The 13,174-nt window shown below is 48.9% G+C and overlaps 1 protein-coding gene across 2 annotated transcripts in view; it reads right to left on the reverse strand.

Moving 5' to 3' along the window:
• Positions 1–13,174, reverse strand: part of ADAD1 (adenosine deaminase domain containing 1) — a 199,736-nt gene that overhangs the window by 131,867 nt on the left and 54,695 nt on the right. For both annotated transcript variants that reach the window (XM_075348944.1, XM_075348953.1), the window contains exon 3: positions 2,131–2,319. In XM_075348944.1, the coding sequence (XP_075205059.1) occupies positions 2,131–2,319 (189 nt within the window). The remainder of the gene's footprint in view (positions 1–2,130; positions 2,320–13,174) is intronic.

The raw sequence follows: 13,174 nt of genomic DNA on the forward strand, positions 1-13,174 counted from the left end.
TAATTTTTACAATTGGATGTGTTGTTAAAAAAAAAAAAAAAAATGTTCCTGTTCTGAGATAATCTTATAAAGATGTGACCTTGCACACTGCATTGACAATGGCTAAAGGTCTAGCCGAAAACGTGTTCTTTTTGTTTGTACTGTGCTTCTATGGATTAAATCCTTACAAAACTTGCAGTTTTGGAGTGCTGGTCTTATATTCAGACACACCATGTACTGAGCAGATTAATTGGTTTTATATTTTTTGATAGATCGACCATTTATGAACGCAGCGATAGCAAATACGTGTTTTTATTTATTTTTTTTTTTGCAATGATGCAAAAGGGGGGTGATTCTGTCACTCGTTCAGCTCTAAACTAACGTGGTGTCATGGCGACTTCTGACTCGGTTCACACTGCAAAGTCTGACACGCCACCTGGTGCTTTTGAGTTGCAGTCAGACTCGAGCATCTACCAGTTGTGTGCTTACTAGTGATCAGTCTAGCAGGAGTTAATTTCTGCTGGCCTGTGGATTGCTGCTAGGGTCACAGGTTACTAAAGACCTATCACAGCCGCCTCCGCCCCTTAAAAGGTGGTGAAGCCTGTTCCTCCACACCAATGATAGCTTCATTTTGCAATACTGATCTTTGTGGTGTGGTGAACCTGATTTCGTGATCGCCTGTGCGTTATTTGGTGTGTTGTGGAAATAACCTTCTTGTCTTTATCTCCTCCCTGATTCTTTATTTCCTCCTGAGCATGTATTGTCTTACGTCTGTGTGTGTGCAGTGACTTTGAGTGTTGTTTTTTTCCCCTGGATTTGTGTGGGATTAACCACTCCTGGCCCTAAATGGGGATGGGGGTAGAAGGGGTATGTATAGACCAGTGCAATTCAGGAGGTAGGGTTAGGAAGGCAGCCCAAACATTGTCACCATGAGACGTATCTTTGAGAAAAAGTAGGGCTACCCTAGCCCTAGGGTCAGTGTAGGCAACCTTATTCCAAGTCACCTCGTCAGGAAAAATGATTGTATGAAGGAGTGCTATCATGAGTTCTGTGTTTAGGAGTTGCTTTTCATTCAAGGCAGTGGGATCAAGTTATGTAAGCACAATGCTATAAACTAAAGGTGGCTTTACACACTGCAACATCGCAAACGACATCGCTGTAACGTCACCGGTTTTGTGACGTTATAGCGACCTCCCCAGCGACATTGCAGTGTGTGAAACACATCGGCGACCTGGCCCCTGCTGTGAAGTTGTGATCGCTACAAATCGTTCAGGACCATTCTTTGGTCCTTTGTTTCCCGCTGTGCAGCAAAGTTTTAGTGTGTAAAGGGGACTTTACAGCGACTTCGTTAGCGACTTCCCCTTCAAAAAGCTGCTTTACAACGTCCCCAATGACTAGCTAGGTCGTTCTGCAGGTCCGGATTGCTGTTGCGTCGTTGGCCAGGTTTGCCTGTTTGACAGCTCACCAGAGACTTTGTAGCGATCCCGGCCAAGTTGGGATCGCTGGTGGGATCGCTAGAAAGTTTCAGTGTGTAAAGGGGCCTTAAGAGTGCTATCTAAATATCCTCCAAGAGAAATCTCTCTTGTTTTCGGAGTAATTTGGTGATGAGCAATGCATTTTCCAGCATGATGGAGAACAGTGTCACAAGGCAAAATTGATAACTTGAGTGGTTCAGTGAACAAAACATTGAAAATTTTGATCCATGGCAAGAAACCTCTTAAGATCTGAACCTTATTGAGAACCTGTGGTGAATCCTCAAGAAGTGGGTAAACAAATAATAAACTCTAATAGATAAAATATATATCAGATAAGAATTGGTTACCATCAGTCAGGATTTCGCCCAAAAGCCAACAAAAAGCATTGTATAAGTCTTGAAAAATAAGCGTTAACACTGTAAACATTGCTTTTTTGCATAAATGATATATTTGTCAATTAAAGTTTAAAAAGTTATGAAAGCCTTAAAATTGTACTTCAGTGCTTTTGGATCTTTGAATCAGATGTTTTTAACGCTACTGAAGCAGCAAACTTTGTGAAGACCAAAACTTGTGTAAATCTCAAACTTCTGGCTAAGAACTATACAACTAATTATTCAATAATACATAAAATATCAAATTGTCCAAAGATTATTTAAAACTTGCAAATCAGCCTCACCTGTGGTTACGGTCTCTTTAATCTCAAGGTCCATACGCTGCATTTGTACAAACTGGTGTAAAGCAGAAATTGAATTCAATTCACCCAGCGTATACTTCATAATAAACTCTTTTGGTATTTTCTTAGGTGCCAGTGATAATGTTGATGGAGGTAGAACCATGTTGGAGAAAAAGGTTTCAGTATAATTCCCTGGATAAATTGGTTATGAAAGAGTTAGAAGGAATGCAGTTGAGAGACTAGAAAATCGAGAGAATGAAAGGGGTTGAGATTGCATGTCTAAATGAGATCTTAAACTGAAGCTGCCAGCGGATACGGTCTGTGGATTGGGCACCATGTATGTATCAGGCACTGACTGTACCATTTCAGCCTAGTGTATTTGACTTTGAAACGCTGTGGTGTTTCACAGAAAAACAATTTTTCTTTAGGCAAACATACAGAAACTAGTCGAACAAGTGGGTCCCTGACGGCTTCACCCAGCCCGCTCCCCTGGATTAACAGGGCTCTCCCTCCATGCACATATAGGTAGACACCTGTCAGTTTAAGGGAATAGGCAGGCAGAAGCCACTGGGGACCAGTTTATCCAACTAGTCTACAGAGCAGTCTAGGACCCTGACGACATTTAACCCCTTCATGACCGGCTTATTTCGCTCCCTTTTTCCAAGAGACAAACGTTTTATTTTTCAATCCAAATAACCGTATTTTGGCTTGTTTTTTTCTGGTACAAGTTGTACTTCTGAATGACACCATTCATTTCATCATATGATCTGCTGGAAAGTGGTGCAATTCCACAGTAGGTTTTTTTTGGTTCTATATTTACAATTTTCACTATATGGCAAAATTGACCAGGCAATATTTTCCTCCAGCTTAGTATGATTACATAGTGCAGCGCCGGCTCCCCTAGTATGCCGGAACTCCACTGTGTCCAAGCGCTGGGTCCGTGCTCTCTTCTCTTGCCCACATGACCATCCTTGTAGTGCGGTCCCCGGTTTGCCCCACGCTCCCCTGGGTTCATACATGTATCGCATGCTCCTTGGCTCCCTTTATTGCCAACCATGTTTAGTTCTGTCCCTCCCGCAGATGCCCATGTGGGTTTCCTGGTCTAAAGCCTAGAGGGCGCAAGCCTGTGCTTCGTGTCCCTTTAACCCCTTCACGACCCATGACTGATATATCAGTCATGGATCGTGTGAGGTTAATCCCCACCCCTTGCTGTGGGCAGGTTGAGGCGATCCGCATATATATCAGCTGTTTTCAACAGCTGACATGTGTGCCTGCAAGTTACGAGTGGAATCGTTTTCCACCCGCAACTTTTAACCCCTTACATCTCGCTGCCGAAGTCTGGCAGCGAGATGTATATGGACGCGGCCACTACTTGTACTTACCGCCGCCCCCACCGGAATTCACGTGCATGATCACATGACTTTCGGTGGCTGCCATGGTAGCACAGGGTCATGTGATGACGCCTGTAGCTAACATTAGTCACTTTCTCTCAGTGCCGGCATACTTTCAGCATTGAGAGTAAAGCAGCGTAGCTGCTGTTCTCAACTCTGTAGCTGAGATCTACAGATATGACAGAGCGATCAGATTGCTGATCCATATAGCCCCCTAGGGGGACTAGTAAAATAAAAAAAAAGTAAAAAAAAAAAGTTTTAAAAAATATAAAAAAAACCCTAAAAGTTCAAATCACCCCCTTTCACCCCATTGAAAATTAAAGGGTTAAAAAAAATAAAAAAATATACACATATTTGGTATCGCCGCGTTCAGAAATGCCCGATCAAAATGTAAAATCAATTAATATGATTGGTAAACGGCGTAGCGGCAAAAAAAATTTCCAACCACCAAAATTACGTTTTTTGGTCACCGCAAGTTTTGCGCAAAATGCAATACCAGGCGATCAAAACGTAGCATCTGCATAAAAATGGTACCACTAGAAACATCAGCTCAAGACGCAAAAAATAAGCCGTCACTGAGCCAAAGATCCCAAAAAATGAGAACGCTATGGGTTTCGGAAAATGGCGCAAAACGTACGCCACTTTTATTGGACAAGCTTGTGAATTTTTTTTAACCCCTTAGATACAAGTAAACCTATACATGTTTGGTGTTTACAAACTCGCACCGACGTCAGGCATCACAACACCCCTCCCACTAAAGAGTAAGCCTGGGCTCCCCCTGTGGTGCAGTCGATCCTGGCGTTACACACAGATTTGAAACGTGTGTGTGTGTGTGTATGTAAGTATGTTATATATATATATATATATATATATATATATATATTTATATATTTATATATAGGGGTTGGACAAACTAATGGAAACCCCTAATGTTTTGGCATCATAATCTTCGAACATGTTATAAACATGCAAACCGTGACATATGTTAATGTTTTGCAGTTGATTATTTGTGTTATGTGATATGTGTATGTAAATTAGCTGTTCGTTTTGCAGAACTGTAAGAACATTGATGAGAACCTGATATCAATGGCAGACCTCTCGGATTTTCAAAGAGGCCAAATTGTTGGTGCTCGTATGGCAGGCGCTAGTGTAACAGAAAGTGCCCAAATGCTTGGCGTGTCAAGAGGTACTGTCTCCAAATTAATGACTGCGTTTGAAAGAGAAGGAAAAACGTCCGCAGCAAAGCAGAGGTCCGGCCGAAAGTCTAAGTTGACTGATAGAGACTGTCGGTTTCAAAGCTAATTGTGAGAGAGCATCGCAAGACCACAGCTCCGAAAATCACTGCTGAGCTCAATGAACACCTACAGAACCCAGTTTCCACGACAACTGTTCATTGGGAGCTGCACAAAGTAGGATTTTTGTGTACTCACCGTAAAATCTCTTTCTCTGAGTCTTCATTGGGGGACACAGGACCATGAGTTAATGCTGCTGTCACTAGGAGGCTGACACTAAGTAAACATAAAAAGTTAGCTGCTCCCTAGCAGTATACACCCCGAGCCGGAGGCGGGCTCAGATCAGTTTGGTGCACAAGCAGTAGGAGGAGTACCAGAATCACCATACATAACACAAAGTTATAACTAAAATAATGCAGCCGTGCGAACAAGTGGTCTATGAACATAAGACCGCTGAAAATGGCAGGCAAATGCAATTAAACAACCAAAAAACAAGCAGGGTGGGTGCTGTGTCCCCCAATGAAGACTCAGAGAAAGAGATTTTACGGTGAGTACACAAAAATTCTACTTTCTCTATCGTTTCATTGGGGGACACAGGACCATGGGACGTCCAAAAGCAGTCCCGGGGTGGGAATACAGAAGCACCGCAGATAGGAAGAAAACAACGACCTCCCTCGGCGGGCTTGTACTATAATTGAATGCTGTCACCCTATTACAGGTGTGCAACTGCCGCCTGCAAGACCTTTCTCCCAAAACTAGCATCTGCCGATGCTTGGGTGTGAACATGGTAGAACCTAGTAAAGGTATGCAGGCTAGACCAGGTGGCGGCCTTGCAGACCTGGTCGGCCGACGCCTGATGCCTAATCGCCCAAGAGGCTCCCACTGCTCGGGTAGAGTGCGCCCTTACCCCCCGCGGCGGAGACTTGTCCCGAATCAGATAGGCCTCAGATATGGCGGAACGGATCCATCTGGCAATTGTGGCTTTGGATGCCAATTCACCCCTCTTGGGACCAGAAGGAAGGACAAACAGACCATCCGACTTACGGAACGGCGCGGTTCTGGAGACATAAATTCTAAGGGCGCGGACCAGGTCCAGGGTGTGCAAGGACCTCTCCAAGCTGTGAGAGGGGCCAGGACAGAAGGACGGAAGGACAATTTCTTCGTTTAGATGGAACGGGGAGACCACCTTTGGGAGAAAGGAGGGATCTGGCCGGAGAACCGCTTTGTCCTGGTGAAAAATCAAAAAGGGGGCACGACAAGAGAGAGCTGCCAGCTCTGACGTCCTTCGAATAGAAGTGATGGCAACGAGGAACACCACCTTCCAAGACAGGTGAGAAAGGGAAGAATCCCGCAAGGGTTCGAAGGGGGACCTTGAAGTGACCCTAGGACTAGATTAAGGTCCCACGGTTCTAGAGGCCGACGATACAGCGGGGCCAGGTGGGCAACTACCTGGATGAAGGTCTTAACCTGTGGGCGAGAGGCCAGTGGCTTCTGAAACAGGATTGACAAAGCCGATACCTGGCCCTTTAGTGTGGCGAGCGAGAGACCTGCATCTAGGCCTGACTGCAAGAATGCCAATAGGGAAGGAAGGGAGAAGGCGAGAGGAGAAGAAATGCTGTGGTCTTCACACCACCTGAAGAAGACCTTCCACGTGTGGTAGTATATTCTTGATGAAGATGGCTTCCTGGCCCTAATCATTGTCTGTATCACTCTTGAAGAAAAACCAGCCTGAGCTAGAACCCAGGATTCAATGGCCAGGCCGTCAAATTTAGGACCCTTGAGTTCTGATGGAAAAGAGGTCCCTGCTGCAGGAGATCTGGACGGTCTGGAAGGCGCCACGGAGCGTCTGCGAGGAGCTGAGTGAGTTCCGCGAACCATTCTCGCCTGGGCCAGTCCGGAGCCACCAGGATGACTGGTATTCCTTCTGCCTTGATCTTCTTGAGGACCCTCGGGATCAGAGGGAGCGGAGGGAAGATGTACGGGAGACTGAACTGGCTCCATGACAGGGTGAGGGCGTCGACTCCTAAAGCCAAGCGGTCGCGGCACCGCGCTACAAATTGCGGAACCTGACAGTTGAACCGGGAGGCCATTAGGTCCACATCCGGAACTCCCCATCTGTCGCAGATCTGGTTGAAGACTTCCCGGTTGAGGGACCATTCGCCGGAGGCGAGGCCTTCCCTGCTGAGGAAGTCCGCCGCCCAATTGTCCACGCCTGGGATGTGTACCTCTGAGATCAGGGAGTGATGACACTCGGCCCAGTGCAAAATCTTCCTGACTTCTCGCATCGCCCCGACACTTCTTGTGCCTCCTTGGTGGTTGATGTACGCCCCCGCCGTCGCATTGTCCGACTGGATCCTGACCGGGCAACCCTGTACTAGGTGCCGAAACTGCTGCAAGGCTAGCCGGATGGCTCTTATCTCCAGAATGTTGATCGGGAGACAACTCTCCCGCGGTGTCCATCGGCCTTGCGCTGTGTGATGCCGAAACACTGCCCCCCAGCCCTGGAGACTGGCGTCGGTGGTCACTATCTTCCAGTGGAGCGGGAGGAATGACCTTCCTGACGCGAGGTTGCGTTGATTGATCCACCAACGGAGTGAGTGGCGGGTCTCCGGCGAAAGATGAAACCTGCGGTAAAGAGAAAAGGGAGATCTGTCCCACTTCTTCAGCAAGGCCAGCTGGAGGGGCCGGAGGTGGAACTGTGCAAAAGGTACCGCTTCCATCGCCGCCACCATACGACCGAGGACTCGCATGCCGAACCTGATGGAAACTTGGCGCTGACGCCGGAGAGCGCGGAGGCCTCGTTGCAGGGAGGACATCTTCTCCTGTGTGAGGAAAACTCGCCCTTGGGTGGTATCGAATACCATGCCTAAAAAGGTGATCCGTCGGGCCGGGGTCAGAGAGGACTTCTTCCGATTGATCAGCCACCCTAACCGTGAAAGGGTGTCGATCGTGACCTGAACCCCAAGACGACAGTCCTCGAAAGAAGAACCTTTGATCAATATATCGTCCAAGTACGGGATGACCATAACACCCCTGGAATGTAGGACGGACATGGCAGCCGCCATGATCTTCGTAAAGACTCTGGGGGCGGATGCGAGGCCGAAAGGAAGAGCCGTGAACTGGAAGTGATCTTCCGCTATCGCAAAGCGGAGGAACTGTTGGTGAGAGGTGGCTATAGGGACGTGAAGATAGGCGTCTTGAATATCCAGCGATGCCAGGAATTCGCCGACCTCCATGGACGCGATCACGGACCGGAGTGACTCCATTCGAAACGGCCGAGGCCTCACCGACCTGTTTAGAAGCTTTAGGTCGAGGACGGGGCGGACAGAGCCGTCCTTCTTGGGGACCACGAAAAGGTTGGAATAGAACCCCTTGAAACGTTCTGCGGGAGGGACTGGTACCACGACTCCGGCTTGGAGGATGGGAGTCTATGGAGTGAAAGAACGCGCGAGCCCGCGCGGGAGACTCGGGAGGGCGAGATAGGAAAAAACGTCTCGGTGGCTTTGAATCGAATTCTATTTTGTAGCCTGAGGTGATGATTTCTCTAACCCAGGCATCGGCGGTCAGGAGGATCCACACATGCTGGAAACGAGACAGACGCCCTCCCACGAGTCTGGCGCTGTTGCGCGCCGACCGCGAGTCACTTGGAGGAGCGTCGGCGGTAACCGGAAGAGGATTTCGTGGACTGGCGGGGACGTGAACGCCAGGCGGGATTGGTCTTGAATGACTGTGTCCTCCTGTCTCTCGGAGGAGAACGGCTTTTTCGAGGCTGGGGAGGGGAGTTGAAGCTACGAAAGGGCCGGAAACGAGCGGTGGGGCGCCGATTCTGGATGCGCTTGGGGCGCAATTGGGGGAGAGATGTACTCTTTCCTCCCGTCGCATCGGAGATCAACTGGTCCAGCTTATCTCTGAAAAGACGTTCCCCTAGGAAGGGCAGGGAAGTCAGTGACTTCTTAGAGGCCGCATCCGCATTCCAGGACCGGAGCCAGAGGGCTCGACGGATGGCCACGTTGTTGCTGGCGGCCTGAGCCGCACAATTGGCAGATGCCAGGGCTGCATTGAGCAGGTACTCACCCGCGAGGGAAATCTGCGAGGCGATGAGGACCAGGTGCGGATTGGCAGGAATGGCGCGGAGTCCGCAGCGTAGCGTGTCCGCCCAGGACATCAGTGCCTTCGCAACCCAAACCGAGGCAAAGGCCGGTGAGAGGGATGTGCCCGCTGCCTCGAAGGCGGAACGGGCCAACCTGTCAATAGTACGGTCCGTGGGGTCCTTGAGAGACGTACCGTTAGTGAGTGGAAGGACTGTGTGAGAAGACAGGCGGGAGATTGGGAATCGACCTCAGGGGAGCCTGCCCATTCCTTTCGAAGACCCTCAGGAAAGGGATAATGCAAATCAATGGACTTACCGCTGGTAAATACCTTGTCCGGCTGTTTCCTGTGGTTGCGCAGTAACTCCGCGAATTCTGGATGTCCGCTGAATGCGCTTTGGGCCCGCTTCATCCGCTTAAACGAGACCTGGGTGCTCTGGGAGGAGACGGGGTCCACCTGTACCTTTAGGGTCTGGTTTACTGCTTCTATCAGGCTATTCACCATGCGCCGAATATCAGCCGCCTGCTCTGAGTCCAGCAGGGGTGCTGCATCGGAATCATCATCGGAGCGGTCAGAAGACTCCCTGGAGGAATGATGGTCTGGACCTGGGGATGAAGGTGAAACCTGGGAAAAGGCTGAAGACGAGACCTGGCGGGTCCGCTTCTGAGCAGCCGAGGAGGTCCCTGCGACGGGGCTCACCTTCTCCGGAGGCGATTGCGTCGGGTCTGCGGGAGTCTGGGCGAGCGACGGCAGCAGGCGCAGTGCTTGTGCGATGGTCCGAGAAGCCTCACAGAGGGAATCTACGGACTGGGACAGGGACGTTAGCCAGTCGGGGGGGGCGGGACGCAGGGCCCTGTAGCATCTGGCGCTGTGGCGTCTGCGGTATCAGAAGCGTCGGCCGAGGAGTCCTGCGGAGGCTGCGAGTCTGTAGAACAGACGGAGCATAGTGGGGCGTCCTGGCCCTGGGTAAATTTGGTTTTGCAGGAGGAGCATGCAAAAAATAAGGCAAAGGGGGCCTGCTTGGGTCGGGTGGACTTAGTATTAGGCATGGTGAAAAAAGTACTCTCCCTGGTGGCTGCTAGGAAGGAGACAGGAGAAGGTTAACTCGTCCCTAAAGTAAGAGAACGCTACCTAGTGAGGGCTACTCCTTAGGAGCAGGCTTACCCAGGTCATGTGTGCTGCCCACCAGTCCAGAAGAGGGAGTCCAGGAGTGAGCTGGCCAGAGAGAGGGAGAACGCCGGCGCGCTGCAGCCTCAGGGGACCAGGAACAGGCTAAAATGGCGAGGGGACGCTGGATGAGGCTGGGGGAGGAGCAGCGTTCAGGCGCGAAAAACCGGAGTATCCACAGCCCCCACCACAAGCCAGGAGACTGAGCGGTGGGAGGAGACTGGGCCAGACGACCGGCGGCCAATAGCGCTGCAGCGCGGGCGTGGCTAGGACGCAGGAGCGACTAGGCCGCGACCGGGGCCTAAATTTTGGAGTGGGCCGGGGGAAAAGGGTAGGAGAGGTCGGTCCTACCTGATCTCGGCGGCGCCGGCCCAGCGACGGATGCGGTGCAGGCAGGGCGCCCTGCCCCTGCCTGTGTACAGCGCCTTCGTCCAGGAAGACTGTGGACTCCGGGGGAAAGCGTGCTGAGGCAGGGAAGTGGACATCATGATGGGGGAAGGAGCCCCCCTGCAGGAGAAGGCAGCGTGAAAGGGCCCCATCGGATTACAAACGCGCTGCGGAGGTCCCATCCCTGCTGTATGCCCCTGTACGCCCTTTGGGGTGATACCGCAGGGCGAATCAGGGGTGCCCACGACAACCTGCCCACACGAACAAACCCGGGAGTGGTACCACGGGGATGGACGGGGGAGAGGGCCCGAAATCTCAAGCCCCTGCGACCCTGGGGAGTGGTACCCACAGGGCTGCGGAGGATGAGTGAAGAGAATACCTGCAGAGGAAAAGAAGACAGGTATGAGAGCTTTGAGCGGCGCCGAAATAAAGGAAAAAAAGCGCAAAAAAACAAATGGCTGAGGGGGGCCGAGACGGCCCACATCAGCCTCCTACGACACTAAGCAAAAAACTGATCTGAGCCCGCCTCCGGCTCGGGGTGTATACTGCTAGGGAGGAGCTAACTTTTTACGTTTACTTAGTGTCAGCCTCCTAGTGACAGCAGCATAACCCATGGTCCTGTGTCCCCCAATGAAACGATAGAGAGATCTGGATTCCACGGAAGAGCTGCAATTAGAAAACCGCTGCTCTCAATGACAAATGTGTCCAATCGTTTAGAGGGGTGTAGAAACCTCCAGAATTGGTCCCTCGAGCAGTGGAAACATGTGATATTCTCAGACGAATCATCGTGTACCCTATTTCCGACCTCAGGTCCGAGTGTACGTTTGGAGACAGCCAAATGAAGAATTCCATCCAGACTGCCTTCTCCCAACCGTAAAACATGGCGGAGGTTCAGTGATGATCTGGGGTGCTATTTCACGGAGATCCGCCGGGCCAATGATATCCCTTCATGGAAGAATTAACAGCCGAGATTATTTAGGCATTTTGAGCGACCAAGTGCATCCCATGGTTCAAGCACTGTTGCCGGAGGGGGAACGCCATCTTTTAAGATGATAATGCACCAATTCATACAGCTAGAATCGTTAAAGCATGGCACGAGGAACATTCTAATGAAGTTGAGCATGTTATCTGGCCCCCACAATCCCCAGACCTCAACATTATTGAGCATTTGTGGTCGAATTTAGAGATTTGAGTTAGACGTCGATTTCCGCCACCATTGTCGCTCAAGGAACCTGCAGAATTGGCTAAAATTCCTTTGGAAACAATTCACACCTTGTATGAATCCATACCTCGGAGAATTGAGGCTGCAATCGCTGCAAAAGGTGGACCTACACCATATTAAACTAACTTTTGTTGATGTTTCCAGATGTTTCCAATATTTTGTCCAACCCCTGTATATAAACAAACAGTCACACACTGCAAAACCACAAAAATACTCTACCTAATAAAAAAAAGTTTTTTGGAGGGATTTAGAATATTAGAATGGCCATTGTAATACTAGCCCAGCGCCACTTCATGGCCCCCTCCTTTGCTGGGTCCTACTCTAAACTGCATCTTTCTGGGCTTCTTAAAAACCTACACAAGATCAGCAGGTGACCACAAAAAGGTTAATGAAACCAGCATGGGAAACCGGCAAGAGAACCCCTGTTTTAATTCTTTTTTTCAATATACATACATATATATACATATATATACATATACACATACATACATATACACACATTACATATATATATATATTACACATACCTACTTACACACACACACACACACATTTATTTGTATTAGGTCAATTAGGTACCAAAATTATTTATAACTGCCAAGTGCCAGAATACTGAGAGAGAATACTTCAAGGCATTTTTATTACTTTCTGCAAAGTCAAAGGTTTACATACATTTCATTAGTATTTGGTACCACTGCCCTAAAACTGTAAGACTTGGGTGAAACATTGTGAATATCCTTCCACAAGCTATTCAAAAGTTGGTAAGAATTTAGGCCCATTCCTAACAGAAATGGTGTAACTGAGCCATGATTGTAGGTCGCCTTGCTCACATCTGCCTTTTCAGATTTGCCCATAAATTTTCAATAGGATTTAGATGATGTCCACTTCAAAACATTGACTTTGTTATCCATAAGCCACTTTGTAACTAGTTTGGCAGTATGCTTCGGGTCATTGTCCATTTGGAAGACCCATTTCCGCCCAAGCTTTAAGTTCCTGGCTGATATCTTGAGATGTTGCTTCAGTATTGCCACATAATCTTCTGTCCTCATGATGCATCTATTTCGTGAAGTACAACAGTCAACAAGCAAAACAACCCCTCAACATGATGCTGCCACTGCCATGTTTCACATTTGGGATGGTGTTCTTAGACTTCAAAGCTTCTCCCTTTTTCCGCCAAACGTAACAATGGTCATTATGGTCAATTTTAGTTTGTCAGACCACAGGACTTGTCTCCAAAAATTAAGGTCTTTGTTCCTGTGTGCATTTGCAAACATTAATCTGGCGTTATTTTATGTTTCTTTTGGAGTAATGGCTTCTTACTGACAGAGTGGCCTTTCAGCCCATGTTGATACAGTACTTATCATAGTATCATAGTTTTTAAGGTTGAAGGGAGACTCTAAGTCCATCTAGTTCAACCCGTAGCCTAACATGTTGATCCAGAGGAAGGCAAAAAAGAAGGGAATTTTGTTTACTTACCGTGAATTCCTTTTCTTCTAGCTCCTATTGGGAGACCCAGACAATTGGGTGTATAGCTTCTGCCTCCGGAGGCCACACAAAGT

Source organism: Anomaloglossus baeobatrachus, chromosome 1 (assembly GCF_048569485.1).
Source record: "Anomaloglossus baeobatrachus isolate aAnoBae1 chromosome 1, aAnoBae1.hap1, whole genome shotgun sequence".
In the NCBI taxonomy this organism is placed as follows: domain Eukaryota; kingdom Metazoa; phylum Chordata; class Amphibia; order Anura; family Aromobatidae; genus Anomaloglossus; species Anomaloglossus baeobatrachus.